At 40.6% G+C, this 24,138-nt stretch overlaps 1 protein-coding gene across 2 annotated transcripts in view; it reads left to right on the top strand.

Moving 5' to 3' along the window:
* Positions 1–24,138, top strand: part of KCNMA1 (potassium calcium-activated channel subfamily M alpha 1) — a 1,936,781-nt gene that overhangs the window by 728,389 nt on the left and 1,184,254 nt on the right. For both annotated transcript variants that reach the window (XM_029609517.1, XM_029609516.1), the window contains exon 3: positions 18,130–18,191. In XM_029609517.1, the coding sequence (XP_029465377.1) occupies positions 18,130–18,191 (62 nt within the window). The remainder of the gene's footprint in view (positions 1–18,129; positions 18,192–24,138) is intronic.

Consider the following 24,138-nt stretch of genomic DNA (forward strand, 5'->3'; position numbering starts at 1 on the left):
GTTATGGGGGGGGGGGGGGGAAGGGAAGAAAGGACACAACCTAAAAACACAACCTGACCCTTTAAAATGAGTTTGTTAGTATCCCCCCACCCTCCGGACACCCCCCCAAAATTTTTTAAATACCTGATGGTATTTAAAGATGGCGCCAGCCGTCCATTACTCCTACCATGTGACAGGGACCAGCCAATGGCACGGATACCCTGTCACATGCTAAGGGCAAAGGGCCATCGGCGCCATTTTGTTTACTGGCAGCCGATGGCCTGAGCGCAGGAGAATGCTCCAGGGACCCCCGCTGGACCACCAGGTATTTAAAAATGTTTGGGGGGGTCCGGAGGGTGGGGCATACTAACAAACTCATTTTAAAGAGTCGGCTGTATTTTTTGGTTATGGGCTCGGGCGCAGCCGATAAAAAAAAAAAACCCGATCGGACTGCAAGATAAAAATTTCACGATGTGAATCGGAACCAGAATCCGAACCGATACCGGTTCCGATTCACATCTCTAGTACTAACTGAGTAATTGGAATACATTGTTCTGAAGGTGAACTAATACTGTGTATGTGTTAAATCTGCAAATAAAGATAAAGAGTTTTAAGAAAGGCTTGAGTCAGACTAGTTCATGTCTCCAGGCCTAGGGGATCACTGCTTGGTCCCACAGGATCCTACATTTGGATTTGGTATATATTCTAGATTGGAAGACACATCTTACCCAACTTCAGGCTGTGTTAACCAGTCTGAGGAAAGCAGGACTGTTGGCCAACCTAAGAATTGCTTGCTCGGAGGGCAAGAAGTCCAGTATCTTGGCTATATCTTGGGAAAGAGCAAGGTCCATCTGCAGACCTGGAAGTTTGAGGTGATCACCCGGGTATCAGCCCTACAAACAAAAGCAAAAATAAGAGCATTCCCAGGCATCACGGGGTATTATGCAAGATTTAACCCTAATTACTCAGAGAAGGCAGAGTCTTTCACAAGACACTTATTGAAGAAAGGACCAGAGAATGTCCAGTGGTCAGCTGAAGTAGAGGAGGGCTTCCAGGCTCTGTAGGGGCATTATGCTCTGAACTGGTCCTGATAAGTCCAGACTTCATTGAACCCTTCACAGTACAGCCCTATGCCTCACAGGTAGGCTTGGGAGCAGTCTTAGTCCAAGCGAAGGATGGCAAGAGGACATACAATAGCTGGAAGCTATATGCCACAGGAGAGGCATTACTCAACAGTTGAGAAGGAGGCCTTGGCAGTCAAGTGGGCCTTAGAGGCCTTGCGGTACTACCTGCTAGGATGGCAGTTCACACTCATAAAGGACAACCGTCTGTTCCTATGTATAAATAGAAATAAGGAAACCAGTGCGAGGGAGATGAGATGGCTCCTGGCCCTACTGCCCTTTATCTATAAAATACAACATAGGGCAAGCAAGGAAAACATCAGTGTGGATTTCTTTTATCAGAGATGTGTTTTTGGTACAGGCAGGCACTCACCTGAATAATGATGAGCTAAGGAGAGGGTATGTGAGGGAGTTTACAAGAAACCCCCTCAAACCACCTTAAGGGAATGGCCACAGGTATCTAGCCTGGCCTTCCTTAAGGATCAGCCCTGCAAGGGATTCTGGCTGAAGGGAGGCCCCCCTCAGCTGTTCTTTCTCTTTTTTATAGTCTCTTTTCTTCTTTATTATATTTTGGATTTTCCTGTTTACCATTAGTTTGTCTGTTTCTTTGACATAACATTAGACCAAATGCTATGCAACAATAGTTATCATTAAATAGCTTCAGATCAATGTTTAGATATACTGTGATAAGGAGAAAAAAATGTTATACTAGCTTTTTACTATATGTAGATAATGTGATATTAGTAACATGTTTCAAGTTTCTGTAAGGAGGAAAGACTTTTGTAGTGAACAAAACTGAAAATACAGAATTAGGAGAGCCAATTCAAATTTAAGTATTGACATAGAGAGAAATGCAGACAATACCAATTGTCAATCAGTTAAAAAACTATATTGAAGAAATACTAAAAAAAAATGTGGAATGAGTGATTGTATGCCAGTATCAACACCCAATGACAAAAAAACACTTTAAGAATAAAAATAAATTCTGTATGTGAGGATTTGGATTTATTAAAGAAGATTACCATAGCAAGTGGCATTCATGCAAGTGTGAGAGTGTTGGCAATGCATGCCATATCATTGTGCTAGACTGCATTGTATAGATTGATCAGTATGGAAACTTACTTGCTTCCTGCTTCTGTATAAGATGAATTGCTAGCTGCTTACAGCTCCAGTTTATCTTGTTAATGAAAGCAGTGCTGTTTTACTGCTTTTGCAGAGAAAAAAACCTCCCTGAATAGTTTTTTTTTATTTAGAAGACTTTCTCTTGTCTAAAGAAACTGATATGTGATACATCAGTAACAGATAACACAAGGTAATATGCAAGTACACAAAAACAGCTTACCTAAATCACTCTAAATACAGAAAATACTTTAACTATATAGCAACAAGCAGAGGTATATGCAGTAACATAATTATACCGTTATTATTCAATCAAGTATGCCCTTAAGGCAAGCTTGAAAATGTCCAATAGAATTTTTAGCACCTTGGGACGACAATGTAGGTCCCGGATAGGCAAATCTTTTGTCAGGTCAGCTTGACAATAAACAAAAATTAGTCACTGCCAGCTTTAGCTGAAACAACTTGGATTGCTTTCTACTTGATCTTTCCAGTTCTCCTGTCTGCTTTTGTGGCTGTTTCTCTCTCTCTCTATAAAAATGGATATATAAGCAGGCTGAATCAGCTTTTCGGTTATATCTTGGGGCTTTGTTTCTTTGATTTGGAGCTGAGCAAGAGAAATATTAACAAAGTCAACGTGCAACAGCTCACAGTGGGAGTTTTCTCTGTTGAGATCAGCACAAGCTAGATACATTCACTACTGAAATAACAGCTGAATTATTCTTTACTTGGTACAAGTTTGGTGTCAGACTGATACAAAATACTCAAAATCACAGCTTCTGTTTACTCCTGCAAACAGGGGAAGGGGTCTTCGTTCCCTCCATATGTCTGGGGCTTTGCCCCGCCTTCCCTCTCCTTTGGGTGGAGACTTTTTCAGTTCAGAAAGGCAGGAAGAGGTTGTTTCTATCTGCAGCTCTCAGCTGGAGCACAGGACTGAGAATGCGTCTCCCTCAGTCTTCTGCTTGCTTTTTCTATGATCTCTCTCCTTGGCCAAAAATCAGCCCCGGCTCAAGGCCCAAGTCCAATGTCACCTCTGACTGATCCCACAGCAGCAACACTGCAATTTCACTCCCGATCGGTTCTTTCTGTTGGAAGCAGATTCCTGATTTGGCAGTGTTCCTATTGTCATTGTCCACCTGTTAGAGAGACCCCTGATGTTATGTTATGGTTTGTGACTGGTTATTCTTATGTGATTTCTTGACACCAATTATCGTTCTTTTTTATTTAAGAGCTGATTTGTTTGTTTATGGCATACATGATCTTAGTTTGAGTCCTGGGGGAATTCTGCATGAGAGAGAAAGGGAGCTTGTGTGTGTGTGTATACAAGAGAGAGGGATCCTATATGAGGGGATGTGTGTGTGCGAGAGAGAGGGACCCTGTATGAAGAGATGAATGTGTGAGAGAGAGTGAGGGAGCCTGTATGAGGGTGTGTATATGTGGACTAGAGAGAGGGAGAGAGAGGGACAGAGGGAGCCTGTGTGAAGGGCAGTACTGAGAACGGGGTCAAACTCTGAGAGTGGCGATAGAGTGGAAGGGGTTGTGCCTAGAGGTGGAGTGGAGAGATACCGGCAGATGGAGGAGTTGGGGGCCTCAGAGGGCAAAGTGGCCAAGGGGAGTAGGGAGAGCGAGTGGAAGGGACACTCTTACAGTGAATTTCTAAGGAAATTCTGCTCAAAATGTTTTAAATTCTGCATCTTTAAGAAATAACTTTTTCCTGTATTAATTTAAAATGTATTTACCGGTACTTAAAGACTGTCATGTAAATTGTGTTATCTTGACCAATATAATGTATGCATTTTTTGTGTAGAATTTTAGATTTTTTCTGCAGAATTCCCCCAGGAGTATAATTTGCAAGAATGTTTGTTTAACTTACTCTGAAATGTGGGTAAGTTATGTGCCTTTTACTTCATTTACTGCTTTTTTCTTGTATTGAATGACTTGTCCTTTATTATATGTGAGGAGAACGAAAGTTTCCCCACCAGGATAGACTGGTCCAGTTTTGAGGTTGTGGAGGTGCACGTGTGTGAGTGGTGAGCTCCCTCGTGTGATAGGGGGTAATGGTAAGATCCCATGCTATATGATTCATTGCTATGATTTTATTTTGTGGAGATTTTTTTTTACCCTTACGAGGCAGCATATCATGGCTGTCCCTGGTTTATTCTTAAGGGAAAAGTCTCTGTGGGTTCAGTCAATGACTCCTGGTTCAGATGAGGATTCAGAGAGCTTTCCTTTAATTAAGGACTCTGTTTAGAGAATTATTTCTTTTTCTGAGATGAGAGTTTTTCTACCCTCCTTGTCTCAATTGTTTTGATTCTCTTTTAGTATTCTTTGAGTTTTGCTTAGATTTTCCCTACTCTAGGGACGGTTATTTTTGGTTTAAAATACAAAGGAGGGTTCCTTCATGGGGAAGGAATCCTGGATCATCAGTATCCTTGAGGAGGGATGACTTACAGTTATTAAAAAATGGAGAAGAGTGGAGAAAGAGGAAAAAGGAGCAATCACAGGTCCCTACTAGGGGTCACTTAGAGTATAACAAGTACTATTCAGGTACTATGAAGTGAGAGAAGATGGGAGAAGATCAACTGAAGAGGTAGGGGTCAAGAGACTTTCATTGAAATCAATCATATTGAATTATATATTAAAATTACTATCTACATGGGAGGGAAATTGCCCTATACCATACAGGAAGGGAGGAAGATCACTTCTAGGATTGGACAGTTGGCTAAAGTGATTGCATAATTTAACAGAAGAGAAGTCACAAATTTATTAACATCTAAAGGTGGACCACCATGACTGGAACATCCACAGCTGTAAAGACCACAATTATCATTTCTCCAAACTTTAGTAAAGATTATATAGAAATCCATCTTAGCTTCCAGGATAGTTATTGCTGCTGTGTACATCTTTGAGAGATCACCAGTGCTGTATATCCAGTATATAGAAGATAACACAGTGTACATGGCCTAGAAGATTATTCCCCCCCCCCCCCCCCCCCCCCACACACACACACTCAGGGAATCATATAACACTCAGATATTGTAATAACATGAAAAGCTTTGAGAATTGGTTTGAGATGTGGACCTTTATCCAGGACTAACAGCCCAGGGGTTACATATGATTCTTTATGTGCTTTAGATATTTGTCCTTCCCGACACAGCTTGTATGAAACAGAGTCCTAATACTTGCATCTGAGTTGTGAAGCATTTTTGCCCTTATTAAATTGTAATTTTATGTATGTATTTGTTTAAAATATTTATATACCCTTCTCTATTAATTATAGTGATTTACAAGGATTTAAAAAGACCCATAAATTTTCCGTTGTAAAACATGCAATCATAAAATGTTAAAACAAGCATAAAAAAGACAATCTAAAATATCATGTGTGCAAGAGCCACGTGTGAAGCCTTTCCGCGTGTATTCACAAGGGACCACGGGAGATTTTGGGCCAGAGGGATTTTGAATACCGGTGGGGGGGGGGGAGGAAGAAGGAGAGAGAAAGAGACTCATTCTGACAATGTATATATCTCCCACTGAAAGAGGGGCACTTTCAATTCAGGGTGGATTTTGGCGAAGGGGGTGGTGGTGTTACAAGTGTCTACAGAACCTTGCACCCTAGGCAGACCTATGTGCCCCTCTTACAGTAGAAGATATATAGAGTGTCTGTCTGTCTGTCTGTCTCTGTCTCTCCATCTCCCCCCCCCCCCCACCGGTGTTCAAGATCCCTGTGGCCCTAAATTTCCAGACTTGCACCTCATCAGGCTCATTAGTAAAGTTATGCAGGTAACATCGTGCACATTGCCATGTTCAGCCTTGCAGAAGTTTGGGGTTAGATGTGAAAGTCTTGGCCCCACCCAGAATGCCCCTTTTCTGCCTCATATTCTTGACGCGTGCACAGGTATGTACGCGCGTACTTCTTGGCTTTGTTGCTTGTGCAAGGCCCACATACGCGTGTATGGAGTCCTTTTTGCATGAGCAACACTTTTAACTACCTGTTTGGTTTCAGATATTAATCTAAGATATTTTGGCTTAGAATTTCAGAATCTTGACCCTGCAACGGATATTGCAGGAGCTCTACCTCACCAAGGAGGACATGATAGAGTGATGGGACCTCCAAAAGGCCTTTGCTGATCTGAGAGAGCTTTGTGGGGCATACATATGTAATGCTGCACAATCCATATTATATCCACATTAGTGAATATGTTATATATTAAATGTAGTACTTATGTTAGATTCATAATTGTATTGGGAACCATTGTAATGCTGAAGGAATTGGGGATATGTGATCATATCTGTTATGGCTGGTGAAAACCTGGTCATAACAGATATGATCACATTTCCCCAAATGGACAGTCTATATCTGTTTTTTCCAAATCTCTTTTTCATTTTTTCTTATTTTGGTGTATCTTCCCACCTATTTTTTGCATGTTATGTTCATTTACATTTCTAGACTACCATTCTTGTAGTAATGTACAACCCAAAGCGGTTTATAAAGAAAAATTTAGTACAATAAAAATGCATCAAAACATCATTAATCTATTACAATAGTAAAATTAAATATAAACCAGTTAATCCATCAACAATTTATTTATTTATTTTATTTGAAAACTTTTATATACCGGTATTAGTATGCAAACATCATACCGGTTCACATTGTAACTAAAGGCAGAAATTACAATCAACAGGGAGGGGAAAACAAGGAGGATTATACAAGAGCAGGGGGCATAGAAATTAAAGCATTAAAACTGTAACGAGCAATACTTTGACTCCTAGAATAAACTAGATTCTTTGCAAGTTGTGATGGCTTTTACAGTATATTTGTTTTGTGATGTTAGATATGTTTTTGTTTTCACCCTTTTCTGCAATACCAAGTAACCAGGGATTAAAAGCTTTATACTCACCGGTGGCAATGGTTCAAAAATCACAGAGAACTGCAGAACAGAATTAACCCCATAGGACAGCTTTCCAAAGTGCTGAGTAAAACCAGGGTTATTCTGTCTATTAGGTGTTTAGGTGAGGATTATCAAGAAGAATGCTAGGGCTACAATTCCCTGCCATTGGCAGGAGAAATTAGAGAGCATTCTTTTTACCTGCAGCTGCCTCCTCTGCCAGCTTTGATTTGCAATTTAAATTGTGCAGGGCGACATAGATTTCGGGAGATCAACTTCAGATCAAAACTAGCAGAGAAGGCAATCACATGGACTAATTTATCCTAGGACCTGCTTCCACCTAGAGTCAGCCCTGAGAATATATGTCTCCTGTGTTTATAAAAAAAAAAATCTAATTTCTTATCCTTAGGGCACTAGGATTGCTCAATTTACCAATTCCTCTTTTGCATAAGGTGTGTATTAATCTTCTGCAATTGCAAGCTTCAGTGTGGTGTTTGACACAGGGCTGAGGGCTGATGGACAGTATATACCTTGGATTGGAAGGCCTTATATTTCAATTCCAAGCCAAAGCAAAGTTGTTTGTTTCTTGCTTTAACGTGCTGGAGTGTCACCTCAGATTTTGTAAGCAAAAGAACATCTTTATACTTCTGTATTTGAAAAATTATATACATTTAGCTTCTGTACTATGCAATTTATAAGCTTCATACATGTAGTACCTCCTGGAAGTAAAAATGACTTCTGAGCAGAGCCAGCGCTCTCATTAGGCAAACTAGGTGGTCACCTAGAGTGCCAAAATTTTGGGGGCAGCAAAATCCTACCAGTGTGAGATCCAGAGGGGTGCTGTATCAGAGCCAATACTACCGAAGAAGGGAGCACTCTGCTGGAGCCACTGCCATCTGTAAAGTTGTCGGAGGGTGGGTGAATGACCAAAGCTTTGCATAGACACCAAATATGCTTACACCAGCCCTGCTTCTGAGCTTATCTTGGTTTCCACAAGCTCAACATAAGAAGAGCATTTGGCATCTTGGACTAATTTGTCACTCTGTGTACTGCTGTTTTATATAGTATGCCAAGCAAGTTTTGTATAAAACCTAAGATTTCCATCTATGCTTTTATGTTATAGCAACATGATTGCTCTATTTAAATGCTTGTTTGTAGTCCAGTTTCAGATGTTTACCATTTTAAAAGCATTGATTTTGTTAACTACTTGTATGTTAACTATAGATGACTCTCATTTTACAGTAACCTGAACAAAAGCAGTGAAATTATCCCCAAAGAAAGAATGTACAGACATTCTTACTGTACAATAAGAATTTACATTTTTCTTCATTTCAGTTGGGACAAAAAGAAATGTGACTTAACCTTTGATGGTTTTATAAGTCAAAGATATTATAGAATGACTTTTCTGAATATAAGTGCTGTGCTCGTGAGCTGCCTCTGTTAATGTAGGGGAACTGCAAGAAATCATCTCGCAAGTGTGCCCTATGGGTTCCCATTTTATGTTGTCCCGCTTCTGCTGCTGGATCTGGTCCTAGAAGCTCTGCGGCACTGGGCTGCTGAAGGGATTAAGGAAGGATTTAGTTTGCACTCTAAGGGCCATTGAGCAGGTTAGCAATCCTAGGATGCATCAGTAGTAATCTGTTAAACAATTCTCACTGAAGCAGATAAAAGAGCACTGTCTCACAGCACCTGCATTTAGGGAGATGAGAAATGCCACCTTCTTAGCTATTAGCCCAAGCAATTAAACAGCTGGCTATCCTGGCAAAATCTCTCATTTGTAAGTCTGAAGACAGGCAACTGAGAAGCTTTGCTCTCTCAGAAAGGAGAGGAAGTAATTTGAATGTTTTTTTGTATTGTAGAATGCTGAATCCCAAATGTAGCAGTGCTTTAATAAATTCTGGGTCAAATTGTGTGTTTAGTATTATTTCTTACTAACAGTATATTAAAATATACACACTTTTTCTTTAATTATGAGGCCATTAACAAAGGTGTGTTAAAGTGTGTTAAATACCAAATTCAGCTCTTAATGCATTATATATGAGTGTTAACTCACGTAATAATTTACACGCATTTATCATTACCAATAGAGCAAAAAAATAATCCTTTAACATGCAAAAAATATTAAAGAGCTGTAACATACGTGAATGCATGCAAAGCAGCATATTAATATTAGCAATTTTATATACAAATATTCAGTTTGTTTCATGTTAATGAGGGTGTTTTCTTTGGAACTGTCTATCCTACATGAAACTTGGTCTTTGAAGACAATTTTCAAAGCGGTGTATATGGATAAAAGCGATGTATATGGATAAAAAGCATTTTATCTGTGTTAATCAATCTCTTTCAAAATTGCCCTCCTCAATGTTGTTAAAAGTCCATGCATTGTTCCACAATGTGTATAGTTTAAGTTACAATCAGGCCAATTCAGTAAAAGTCGCAGGAGAGCTGGCGAGTGCCCGCTCTCCCAACGAGCGCACAGGTGATTCTCCTATGCGTGCGATTCAGGAGGGAACAACATGCAAATGAGGGCCCACAGTAAAAGGAGGCGTTAGGGACAATAGCGCGTCCCTAGCGCCTCCTTTTTGACAAAAGTGGCAGCTGTCAGTGGGTTTGACAGCCGAAACTCAATTTTACCGGCATCAGTTCTTAAACCCGCTGACAGCTACGGGTTCGGAAAACAGACGCCAGCAAAATTGAGCATCCATCTTCTGACCCGCAGGCCGCGAGCAGATTTAAAATTTTTTTTTTAAAATTTTTACTTTTTTTTACTTTTGGGGCCTCTGACTTAATATACATGTTGCGGGCACTATTAGTTTTGGGGGGGGTTGGCCGCGCGTTTTCGATGCGCTATTACCCCTTACTGTATAAGGGGTAAAAATAGCGCGTCGAAAACACGCGGCCAAACGTGGGCTAACAGTGCACTGGTTGAGGCCCTTTTGGAGACCAGTAGGAACTTCACAGGAAGCTGATCCTATACTCAGAGGAGAATGTCTTTTCCGCAACTCCAGGTCAAAGGACTCATCAGTCCATAGACCAGGTAGCTGAATTGGTGAAGACGTTCTTTACCTCATTGATAGCAAATGACAAGGAGGACATTTTCAACCTCTCCATAATAGAAACATAGAAATGACAGCAGACAAAGACCGATGGTCCATCCAGTCTGCCCAGCAAGCTTCCTATGGTAGTATCTGCTATGCCGTGCAGGTTACCCCCATGTATCAGTCCATTGTGTTTGATGTGCTTTGCATTTGGACTTGGCCATAGAAGCAGTTCTGTGTTTTGTTTTCTTAATGTCTGAGCATCAGTACCCCAGACTATAAAACAAAAGTCATGACTCATGTTGGTTGTCCCTGGATTTGTTTCTTCAAGGGGAATTCCCTAGGATATTTTCAACCTCTCCTGTCCATAATGTTGGATTTGTTTCTTCAATGTGTCTTCATGACTCAGGAGCAGCCTTCAGAGGTTCCAGTAGTGGGATACAGCCCTCAACCATCCCTCTCTGCAGAGGAGTCTAGCCAGTATGAGGATGGAGCACTGGGCACCACTGTCTGGAGCATGACCCATGATTATTCCCCTCTAAGATGACTGAGAGCCCACCCTGATCATCTTCATTGTGAGTTAGTGTCTCTTTGCTCCATGGTTCCAAGAAAGGGTCTATGGGGATTCCCTCAGACCTTCTTACCTGATTTGCCAGACCATTCTTCTACACCAGAAGACCTTTAATACTCTAAATTCCTGGATAAGCTGGGCAAAGCAATAAGAGTCAATGTCTGTAAGGACAAAGATTCCAACACCAAAGTCTTTGGAATGCTTCAGATTCTGAAAATGCCTTCTGAACACACAGCAATCCCAATTTAATAAATTATGCGGGATTTACAAATAAGAATGTGGGAGAGTCCAGCTTCCAGTTCTCTCAGTAGACAGGAAATTGGACCTTCAATGCAGAGTGCAACTGGCTCCAGGATTTGGAGTATTCCAACTATCACATCAGTCAGTGGTAGTAGAGGCAGCACTAAAACAGGCTAAAAAGACTAGAATCTTCTTCATCACCCCTTCAGGTATTGACCGTAGGTTGTTGAAGAGTTTCAAGAAGAAAGTCTTCCAGGCCTTGATGCTGAACACCCACATTACGATTCACCAATTATGTATGGTTTAATACAGAAGTGCATCAAGAAGTTAAAGCCTCTGGTAGTCTCTCAACAGAGAGTAAGAAGGTTATCAGCAGGCTGTTCTGGATGCAGAAGAATGTGAATGATATCTTTTCCAATTAGTGTTTGAATAATTTGAAACCATTGGTTATGCCTCTCTCTGTATAAAGCCCAGCATCCCTCTGGCTCAGTATCCCTCTGGCTTTAGTCACCACCTTATCATATTGCTTCACTACCTTCAGATCATCAGATTTATCACCCTAAAGTTTCTTTCATGTACTTCAGTCTCTTGTCCCCCATTATGTACAGTGTCTGCAGCTACATGCTTAATTCTGCTTTGGAAATTGGTGCAAAGCCCATGGGTAAAAATTATTTGCAGTTTTTGTCCCAATGCGTTCTGTTTGAAAATTGCCACCTTTATTGTTTGACACATAGCCCATATAAATTCATTAGTTTATTGAATAAATGAAAGGAGTTTTCCCCTCAAATAATGCAATTGATTGTTTAAACCAATTATAGCAGACCACCTTATGATTTGAAAACTCCTATTATTATCCCAAAGAAATTATGGGCTTTTTCACATATTCTATTATTGTGACATATATCTATTATCTGAAATTCTTTTAGCAGAAAACTCCAATTATCTGGAATTTCCATTATCCAGAACCAGCCTGGTCCCAACCATTCTGGATACGTTACTCTATAGTATATGATTTTGTATGTTTTAGGTTTGTATTTCAGGCAAAAACACTGTGCAGTGCCTCTGAAAATCTTCTATGTCTAATATTACAATCAGAGGTCTAAGAGACTATTGTATAGCTTACTTGCTCTTTATTATTAGCAACACATGTTTATAAACAGTGGTTTTTTATAACATATGGACAACTGACGGATCATACAACTATCAATGTAGATACACTGTATATACAAATGTTTAACATTATTAATTGTTTGTATTTGGCATTGGAGAGTTTGTTCCTTTTTACAGTAAATTTTCCTTGAGACTTCCAGGTTTGCAAAATGCATACTGTGTTGGGATTGTCAGATAAAGCTAACTGTTTTAGTTTAAGAAGTCATTTTGAATATTTTGTCTATTAAATTTTTTTGTACTGAATTGGAATGTCTGCTTTTGTGGGTTTAATTGTTATTTTTTTCAGTTTAAATTATTCATGCTGCAATTTATGTTCTCTCTTTCTTTTGCTTTTAAGTGTTATAATTTCTTATATGTTTATTAAGCCATGACTATGTATGCTTTTTAATATAATTTTTGGTTCTGAGAATTGCTTTAATTTTTTAAAAATCTATTACCATTTCTGCCATTGATATATGTGGTTGGATTTTTCTAAATTCTTCTGCTTTGCTTACTGCTAAAGACAAACAGATAGATACATACATTAAAATGCTAACAGGTACATTTGATTCCTATGCTTTCTTGTCCATCATTTTAATATCATCAAAAGGTCTAATTCAGCCCTTGTAAAATGGAGGCAAACCTTGAGAAAATATAATGTAGTATGAGAAAAATATTGGTCACATAGTGTTTCTGTACTGAGGATGTGAATTGTAAAAACTTGGTGCAGGCAGAATTCTATTCAGCCGAAAAATCCCTGTAATGGACTAATGTGATTGTCCTACTACAGGATTAAGATGGATAAAGTTCTTTAACTTGATCATTTTTGGTAATAGAATATTCACAGTATGTTTCACTGAAAAGCCACTGGGCTCATTTTTGAAGGTTACAAAGAATAATTTCATCCTTATTTTAAAAACCTACCAAGTGTAATATATGAAAGGCACCTCATTAGGAATTTTGAAAAACATTACCACTGTTGTAGTTTGGGATATGCTGACATTACTGGTTGAATGCATCAGAAATGATTAAAACTGGATTATGCATGGTCAGATGTTTAAAAAGCTTTACCAATGGAAGTTCACCCAAGCTTTGCCATATTTGCAATATGTATTTATTCAATATAGATATTCAGAACTTTTTATGTGCCTTGCCTGCTATAACACTGTTGATTTTTGCCAATTTAGCTTGTGACCTTCCAAGACTTGGATAGCTTCCCAGATTGCTGAGAACCCTTAACACCAGGCTTACATAGCTCACATCATCTCTATTTGGTTGGCCACGAACAGCAAGGAAACTTTATTTTTAAATGTATTGTATATAGTTAGACAAACCTAAGTACCGAATGCCCATCGAAGTGAAGCCATATTTGGAGTGGTTTCTGCATAAAGATAAAGAACATGAGCAGTGCCATGCTTGGCCAGACCAAGTTCCATAGAGCCCAGCATCTTGTGTCTGACAGTAGCTAGTTTGGGTCACAGGTACCCAACAGATCCCTAATAGTTGATCTATTTCTTGTATCTCACTCCTAGCGATAAGCGCTGGTTTATGGACTGTTTATGGACTTTTCCTTGAGGAACTTGCCCCTCTTTTGAACACCATTGTGTTAGTTGCCCTGACCACATCCTCTGGCAACAGATTCCATAGCTTGATTGTGCATTGAGTGAAAAAAATACATCCTACAATTTGTTTTTAAATCTGCTGGTGGCTAGTTTCATGGAGCATCCCCTAACTCTAGTGTTGTTTGACAGGATAAATAATTGTTCCCTATTTACCCATTCTATCCCACTCAGGATATGATACATTTTGATTTTATCCTTCAATTGTCTCATTCCCAAGCTAAAGAGCCCTAATCTGTTTAGCCTTTCTCTGTAAGAGAGTTTTTTTGATCCCCTTCATCATTTTTCTCATCCTTCTCTGAACCTTTTCTATGTCTGCTATGTCTTTTTTGAGATTGGGTGATCAGAACTGCACACAATACTTAAGTTGCAGTTGCACCATGGATCTAAACAAAAGCATTATAATCATCTCAGTTTTGTACTCTATTCCAAATAATTTCTAGCATTCTATTTGCCTTTTTAACTGCTACCACACACACTGATCCCAAGATTTCGAGGTACTGTCCACAAGGATTCCAAGGTCCTTTTCCTGGATGATGACTCATAACAAGGAGCCTAGTCTCATGTACCTGTAGTTTGGATTATTTTTTCTATGTGTATTACCTTGCACTTGTCCATATTAAATTGTCTGCCATTTAGATGCCCAGTCTCCTAGGCTCCCAAGATCATTCTGCGGTTCCTCACAATCCACTGCTGTTTTAATGACTCAAATCAATTTTGTGTCATCTGCAAATTTGTTCACCTAACTTCAGATCATTTAAGAATATGCTAAATAGCACAGGTCCCAATGCAGACCCTTGGAGCACTCCACTAACTAACTTTCTCCTTTTGGAAAACTGACCATTTAATCCTACTCTCTGTTGGCCACTCTCCACTCTTCTGGTACTGGGGCTGTTTTAAGTGATAGGTTGCTAATCACCAGAAACAGGTCTGCAATTTCATGTTTGAGTTTCTTCAGAATTCTGGGGTGAATACCATCCAGTTCTAGTGATGGTCAGTCAGTCAGTCTGTTTTGTTATATCCCCCATTTTCACAGTGATTCCATCTAGTCACTCAGTCATCATCATCAAAAAATGTTTCCAGTGTGGGATTACCTGACATCCTCCTCAGTAAAGATAGAGGCAAAAAATGAGTTTATTTGTCCTGCAATTTCCTTGTCCTTCCTGAGCACTGCTTTTATCCCTCAATCATCTACTGGACTAATTAACTCCCTCAGAGGCATTTTGCTTCAAATGTACCTTAAAAAATTGTATTACTTGTTTTTACTTCTATGGCAAGTTTCTTTTCAACTTCTCTTTCTGTCTTCATAATTACTTTTATACATATAACTTGTCAGTGCTTAAAGTACTAGTCAGTTTTAAGCCAGAAGATTCCTTTAAATAAAAGACAGCTCTCTATATATTTATAGCAAGATAGCTTTTATAAGTTTTGTAATGTTTGGCCAGTTGTGGGGCAGTCCCATGACCGGCTGTGATCACTCTAGGATGCCACCAACTTTCCTAGCACCCAATGCCACCCCTTGGCATGCATGCATGTGCACGTCACACATCCTATTAAGAAAGTCTCGTGGTCAGGAACTAGGGGAAAGCAGAGTTGCTTACCTGTAATAGGTGTTCTCCAAGGACAGCAGGATGCCAGTCCTCACACATGGGTGATGACATCAGATGGAGCCCAGCATGGAAATTTTATGCCAAAATTTCTAGAATTGTGACTGAGCCTCTCTGAGCATCCCAGCATGCCATCAATCATGCATCAACGCAGGGTCCCTTCAGTCTTATAACCTAGAATTGAGGAATGAAATTAAATTAAGAACAATACCCGTGAAGTGAAACCCAACTCTGCAGGGTAGCAATTGGGTTTCGTGAGGACTGGCATCCTACTAACCTCGGAGTACACCCGTTACAGGTAAGCAACTCTGCTTTCTCCAAGGACAAGCAGGATGGCAATCCTCACACATGGGTGAATCCCCAGCTACAGGATGCCCCTCAACATAAAAGGGGGCCAACAGAACACCAAAGAAGTGACAAAGGCACAACAACACATTGTGTTGGTAACAAAAGGGGGGCAGGCAGCCTGGAAAGAAAGAGCGGCCCCTAGGTAGGAAGGGAGTTGGGTTCTACACCTGAAACAGGCCATCCCTATCCAAACAGTAATGCAATGTGAATGAGTAGATGGAACTCCCTGTCACAGCTCTACAGATCTCCTCCATAAGAGCTGTTTGCTCATCCTTGTCTTCCCTGCCTATTCCCTCTCTGACTGATTCTTGGATTCTGACCTCTGCTTGATCTCCGCCTGCCCTGAGCTCTGTCTGGTCTCTGATGCTGCTCGATTGCTCATCTTGGGACAATCACCTAAGTCCTGCCGATCCCCAGCACCCAAAGGCTCGACCTGTGGGGAAAGAGGGTTAGTAGAGGTGAAACCCAGCCCTCATCCCCAAGTGTGTTTCCTGCTGTCAGCGTGAGCCAAGTGGGTTCACCTACCTGACTGCATCAACCACGCTCACACTCGTGGCACTTTTTTCAGTTTTTGTTTCTTTAGTGAACATAAGCATCAAGATGACTTCATGATCTGTGGTATTTTTAAAATCTGGCTATAAGTTTATAACAAAGGGGTCAATTTTTAAAGAACCACTGAGTACCAAAGAGAACTAGTATTTTCATTCTAACAACAGCCTCAGTTTGTGACTGAAATTTCCTAAATATAGGCAATCAAAATATAACTGGTTAGATTTATAATTTTGCAATTTTGTTTATCATATGGTTCAGATGAAGTATTCCCTGAGAAGAAATGTAAAGAATGTTTGGAAGAGATAAGAATGTATTTATGTAATTGGAGGTTCATATTCAATGTTAAAAAAAAAATCTGTGGTTTTAAAAGTAAATAGAAATGGTAGCGAGGATGCCAGACAAGAAATATATATTGGGGGCATAAATATTTCAATTGTAAAGAGGCACATAACTTAGAAGTGGTCATAAATTCAAGATTAAATATGAAGCCTGAAATACAGAAGGTAGCTAAAGCAGCATTTTCTAGGCTGTGTTTGGTTTGACAGTGGTCCTGTCTTCAGTAATTAGTAAAATTGACTATTGCAATGCTTTGTATATGGGGTTACCACAGAAACTATTAAGGGTTCTGTAATTAGTTATGAATGGGACAGCAAGAATGATTATAAGAAAACAGCCCTATTTGCATATAATTCCAGACTTGCACAGTTTACAGTGGTTGCTGGTGAATGAATACATTTTAAAATTTTTGTATTGTTTAAAGCATTACAGGTTGAAGACTACTCATTGTCAAAGTTAATTCAACCTTATAGTAATGTCTGCATTTTACACTCGATGGAGCAACATTTCTTAAGGAAACCAAATTTTATGGATTATAATTAGCAGGAAATGCAAAACAAATCTTTTTCTATAAAAGGACTAAAGATGTGGAATAAATTTAATAATGATTTGAGAAAAATTGGAGGATTTGAAACTTTTTAGGAAATCTTTAAAAACTTGTCTTTTTAAACAAGTATATACTGTATAATTTTATGGTTGGTTGTCTTTTAAAAATTGTTTATTTTTTATATGTGTGGAAGATTATGAATGATTAATTTGGTAAGCCACACAGATCTACAAGTGGATATTGCGGATTATAAGTGCAACAACAGGGAACTTTGTTTTTATTTTTTATTTTATTTGTCCTGGGAATTTATCAGTGTTTATTTAAAAAAAAAAAAAAAAAGATATTTACATGGAAAAATGATGAGCCATTTTTTCCTCTGATTTCTCCCATTTTTGTTTTTGTTGTAATAAACACTGCTAAATTCCCAGGACAAATACAATTAAAACTGAAAATGAAGGTCCCTGATGAAAGGGATATCCTTGCATGAGCTATAAGATTGATGCAAAAACAAAATTCACTGTGTATACGGAATAAGTTTTGGGTTTTTTTTAAAGAGGTTTTGTGATTTTATTACTGAATCCTTAAAGCTGTCCCTAATAGTATTTTTGGAGGGAGATTATTAAAATTGTAGGTTTAAATTTTCTATTTTGCAATTGGCATTAGGTTAATAGTAGGGACTATAGATTTGCTTAACCAGAATTATGCAACTCTTCTGCTTGGTCTCCTCATGCAAACTGCATGGAATGTGCTTTTTAAGTTGCTCCGTACTGTGGCACAGGGGATTTGGGCTCAGATCACCCATTTAGCAGTGCTTGTAAAGGATGAAAAATGGCTGCTACTATATTATTAGACTCTACTGGCCAGTTAGTGATGGCAGAGATTGTTGAGGGGATTAAAAGTCTGGAGATTAAATTGTACCGTAAAGGATATAACTCACATTTGCTCTTTCAGTTCTATAAAAAATTCCATATTGTAAGCCTGCTTATATGACTATGTTTTGTTTTGTTTTCTTTTCTACAGGTTGTCACAGTTTTCGCTCTTAGCATTGGTGCTCTTGTAATATACTTCATAGATTCATCAAAGTAAGTATATTCAAAACACAATTTCTATTTTCTCTAGAGCAATTATCCAGGGATATATTGTGCTAACCACCTTCAACACAAAAACCCAGTACCCATTTCCTTAGTGAAAGAACAATGTTTAAATATATATACTTTTTATTTTATAATCTGAACAAACAATATGTGGGTTGAATGTTACGCTTTCTTTAATGGAGCTTTAGAACTTTGTATAATCTTTTGAGAGAATGAACAGAGCCTTTCATTTTATTATGGATAGGAATTTTGTATATGTGCCACCTGATTCAGCACTGGCACTTATTTTTAATGTGTTGGTACTGACAATAATCTAGTAGTGCTGGTGTCTGCAGCTTAGTACTATTACTATGGTGCTGAGGTCCATATTCAGTCACTGTCTGGATAGCAAGGATAGCCGGATAAACTTATCCGGGTAACTTTGGAGGTATATTTAATAGTGCAGCTACATTATTGAATATAGCCAGCTATCTTAAAGTTAGCTTAAGGCTTATTGCATGTGATAGCAAGTGGGGGGGTGGAGTTGGGGTGGCGAGGGGAAGAGTTAGGGCAGTGAGGAGGTGGACTCGGTGCTGTCTTCGCTGGCGGCGATAAGGTAAGCCAATTTATCACCGCCAGTAGCGCGCCCAATAAGGAACTTTTTTCCGGCCCCCCCCCACCTTCCCCTCCGTTCCCCTATCTAACCACCCCTCATCCCTAACTAAATCCCCCCCTACCTTTGCAGCAAAAGTTATGCCTGCCCGAGGCCTGGATTTATCAAAATGCACTAAATATTGCATGCAATAGAAAAAGGGGCGTGTTTCATGATAATAGGCAGTTTATCGCAATTTGCACTAATATGGGAGGCCCACCTAGTAACTCGAGGTGCACAAATCTCATCTTTGAGTGAGTTTCCTCACTCCGAGGGGCATGGCGGCGGTCCAGGGGTGGGGTCGAGTGCACCCCTGGACCGCCGCCATGCCCCTCGGAGTGAGGAAACTCACTCAAAGATGAGATTTGTGCAATGTTCTCTCAACCTAGCTTGATAGATTCTCTACCTGGATAACATCAAGCTAGGTTGAGAGAACATTGCACAAATCTCATCTTTGAATGAGTCTCCTCACTCCGAAGGTCATCAAATCTTCGCAAGAGAGCACTGTTCTGTTCGTATGTCTCACTTTGAATGTCAAAGTGGCCCCTAACCCCTACACTAATACCTAAACCTCACCTCGAGGTGGGCCTCCCATATTAGCACAAATTGCGATAAACTGCCTATTACCATGAAACATGCCCCTTTTTCTATCACATGCGATATTTAGTGCATTTTGATAAATCCAGGCCTAAGGTAGCTGGCTAACTCTGAATATTAGAGTTATCTGATTAACTTAGCTGGCTAATTCAGTTCTTTCCAGTTACTCCCCCAGAACATCCCTAACTTACTGCCTGATTCACTAATGGGCGGATTTTCAAAGCCCTGCTCGCGTAAATCCGCCCGGATTTACACAAGCAGGGCCTTGCGCGCCGGCGCACCTATTTTCCATAGGCCGCCGGCGCGCGCAGAACCCCGGGACGCGCGTAGGTCCCGGGGTTTTCGAAAGGGGGCGTGTCGGGGCGTGGCCAAATGACGTGGCATTTTGGGGGTGGGGCGCGGCATTTCGGGGGCGGGCCCAGGGGCGTGGTTTCAGGCCGGGGCGTTCCGGGGGAATGGCCACGCCCTCCGGAACCGCCCCGGGTCCGGTCTCGGTGCGCCAGCAGCCCGCTGGCGTGCGTGGATTTACGTCTCCCTCCGGGAGGCGTAAATCCATGGATAAAGGTAGGGGGGGGGTTTAGATAGTGCTGGGGGGGTGGGTTAGGTAGGGGAAGGGAGGGAACGGAGGCAGGCTGCGCGGCTCGGCGCGTGCCGGCTGCCCAAAATCGGCAGCCTTGCGCGCGCCGATCCAGGATTTTAGAAGATACGCGTGGCTACGCGCGTATCTTATAAAATCCAGCGTACTTTTGTTTGCGCCTGCTGCGCAAACAAAAGTACGCGATCGCGCAGTTTTTCAAAATCTACCCCTCAGGCTTTTCTCCCATTCTGTGAGAATAGGAAAATGCCTTGATGAATCAGGCCCTTAGCTGGCTAAATATTAGCTAGCTAGAATTTAGCTGGATAAGTGCCCAAATATTCATTTAGCCAGATAACGTCTGAGATAGCCAGCTAAATGCTTCTGAATATGGACCTCACTGAAAATAGCCCTTCTTTATATGTGAAGGTTAATAGTGCTGTTGTAGTGCTGTATTCTATTTGCCTTAACTTTCATAATATTCTTATGCAATTCAATGAGATATGTGGATAATAAAACAGAAAACTGTATCCACATATATTGGACACATGGCAACAAAGGGGCTGAATTAGCACAAATTTGAAATTTGTGAGTGATTATGCCCGTTGTCAAGACATGAACCCTGGCTACTATCCATTCATGCATCTTTCATCTACATTCATAGATGGAATTTTTCTTAAGATAATTGAATGATGAATGTGTATAAACAGTAGGTAATGTTGAATCCTTGACAATTGACACTACTACACACACATTTTTACGTCTGGGATTTTTTGAGCTCCAACTTACCATTGTTGAAAAGGAGGAGCACATTTGTAGCATCTATTTTTAAAAGTTTAAGGATTGACTTACAAAACTATATGCAATGGGACAGTTCTGTAGGCTTCCTGTCTGTTTGTTTACTTAATGGAAAAATTGGCCTTTTTTCCACCAAGCTGTAACCAGCATTATTGAGACCAATTGCTGGTGCTATTTCTAGTGGCAACATTGGACCCAGCTCTTTTTAAATTATGCATGGATTGCACTTTGAAGTGTTCTTACTGCCAAATTGTAAATACATCTTGTAGTAAGACTTATGCTACAGCACAATGCATGGCAGTTTAGTCCCTTTATTCATTGCACACCCTAAAACAATATGGGTCGTATTTTAAGAAGTATACGCGGGAAATTACTGCTGGATTTATAAAGCAACTGAAATGAAACCCAAAATAGCAGAAATTCAGAACTCAACACAAAAATAAATATTCTGCTGAAATATAAGGCTTTTGTCACATCTCTTAATGGAAGTATAAAGTGACCATCATATGGTGTCTCTTTGTGCGATGAATTATGGGTGAAGCCTTTAAGGCACAAGGACTGATTTAATCATCGGTCACTTATACTGAGTCCATATGTTCTCCTGGCTGAAGCTGTGATTACCTCAGAATGATGCACAATTAGTGAAAGTATGAAGAACACTTATCTCCAAGACTGGCAGTCTTTAATGTGGTTCTGAAGCCTGTCCTCCGACACTGCAGGGTTTCGGAGTGTGCAACTCCTTCTTCAGGGAGCTTCAGAAAAATGGTGCTGCCTGCGAGTAAGGGTTACTTTGGAAAGGACAGCTTGCCTATGAGTGCTGTGCAAAAGAGAAAAGATGAGCTTGTTAATGCTGCATACGCGCTATCAATTTAAAGTATGGCTTGAGATTGGAAGAGAGACACTTACAGAGTCACTTACTGACTTATATAAAAGAAACACTAGAGCTGAATTACATGGTATCACTATGATTAAGTATGTTAAACAACAAATCATATCTCGAGGGTTACGGGTCAACAAAGAACCACTTATGTTCACTGAAAGACCAGATTTTCTTTCTAAATGGGCAGCAATTCTTAATAAATGTTCCCTAGATTTGATGCTTCTCATCATAGAATACACCAAATTGGTCACAGATGAAATCAAAGCAGAAATAGTGGTCATTGAAGATGAGTACAAAGCCAAAACAGACATTGAGAGTGTCCAAAATTCTTTGGAAGAGTTACATCAATCCATGACAAGTTTAAAGCAGACATTAAATGTAATAACATAGCTAAATTTAAAAGTGACAAAACAGCTTACGCCAATGCAAACGTATACACATGGCTCAATAAAAAAGATGATGATGATGTCCCCAAACCTAAAAAAGTCACATTTGCGACATCAGATGATTCATCAAGTGGTTCCGATGAACAACAGGACCCTTGTTCACAAAAGCAACCTTTTTTAGACAAACTTTGTCACTCAGCCCGCCCACCTCGATCCTAGAGCAGAAAAACATATCAAACAACCAACGAAGAGGAATCTCAGTGGCACAAGCCCTTCACTCGTTCTCAGAATACCCACATAGACAATCATCAGTAATCAATTTATCCAGTCACAATCTCACAGTACATGAACCACGAGCTTTAAATCTGGGGTTATCTTTTGTTCCCACCAACAAGCATAACTCATTTCAATGTTATATATCATTGCATAGGTTTTTCCACCTTTTGATGATTAAGCTTTTTTTCTCTTCACATTCTGAAGCTTTTCCAGACATATCTATAGTGAAAAAGAAATCCCGATGGCTTCCTCTGGGGACAGTAGATAATCAAATTAAAGCTTTCCAGACTCTAGTCTTACAGGAAGTTGCTGAAATTGAATCAAGATCACATCATACGTTTCACAATCTCTCCACAGCAGAGAATCAAGCATTGAAATCACTTGCACCAAATACTGAGATTTTCATTAAGCCAGCAGACAAAGGAGGAGCCATAGTCATCATGAACAACAGTGACTATCGCTCAGAAATATTACGTCAATTAGCAGATCAAACATATTACAAACTTCTGCAAAGTAATCCCACAACAGCATTATGTTGTGGGATTACTTTGCAGTAATCCCACAACATAATGCTCCAGAAAATTCATCAAATTTTACAAGATGTGTTACGAGAGTCTCTGTTTAGTGGACCCTTGGGCCGACCTGCAGGAGAATGGGAAAGATGTTCAGAAGTCTTTAGTATACCACAGGCCGGGAGGCAGATGTTCAGGCTGGACGTAGAGGTGATCTTCACCCTGGAAGCTGGTACTCCCCTGGGAGGAGCCCGTAGGAGTCCAACCGCTGGGACTTAGGTGGTTTCATCCTTGGAAGCCGAAGCCCCCCCAGGAGGAGCCCGTAGGGGCCCGGCCACTGGGACTTAGGCAGTAGTGGATCAGGACTGGGAACTGGAACCAGACTAGGACAGTAGATCAGTACTGTAATGGGGTACGGGTTCTGGAACCAGGCAGGAACTGTAGCAAGACTCGGGTACTGGAACCAGGCAGGAACTGTAGCAAGACTCGGGTACTGGAACCAGGCAGGAACTGAAGCAAGTAAACAGGAACCAGGCAGGTACTCTAGCAGGCAGGCAGGAACCAAGCAGGTACTGTAGCAAGCAGGCAGGAATGGAGCGATTAGTAAAGCAGAACGCTCCGGGACACAGTGCAACAGGGATCCGGTAGGTAAGCCTGTTGCAAGGCAAAGACTGGTTGACTTCAGCCTGCTTATCAAGGCCGCGGCGTCTGACGTCAGGAATTGGGCGGAGTCACCACTGGGAAACGGTGAGAAAAGCGCCCAAGTGGCGCGCGCGCGCGCGCCTAGAGACAAGGCATCCATGGAAGGCTTGCCGGTGGCGCGGCCCTCACCGAGATGCCGCCGAACAGGACAGGAACTAGGCCAGTGAAAGCGGGAACAGGGCCAGAAACCCAGAGGTAAGGGTCTGGTTGCGGCACTCGCGGCCAGAACCGCAACAAGATGCACAAACAGAAGGATTCATCACCACTCCTTGCCGATCCATAGTTTCTGCTAATGGATCTATATTTGAACCATTAGCCAAATTCATTGATATGTTCCTACAACCAGTTGTCCAGAAGGCTACCTCCTACATTCAAGATACCTCCGATATGCTGAATAAGCTTTCTAACAGGTCAATACAGTAAAGTGAGGCCGCGGTTACCCTGCTCCTAACACGCTTTCTACCCACTTTTTGGCCGCGTTAGCCCTTCCTGCGATACAAAATCCCCTTTAACCTACTCTTACCGCATCCTTAAATCACCGGGTAACCCCTTCCGCCCGCGGCATGTATATTACATGTA

The sequence above is a fragment of the Rhinatrema bivittatum genome, chromosome 7, assembly GCF_901001135.1.
Source record: "Rhinatrema bivittatum chromosome 7, aRhiBiv1.1, whole genome shotgun sequence".
Classification (NCBI taxonomy): Eukaryota; Metazoa; Chordata; class Amphibia; order Gymnophiona; family Rhinatrematidae; genus Rhinatrema; species Rhinatrema bivittatum.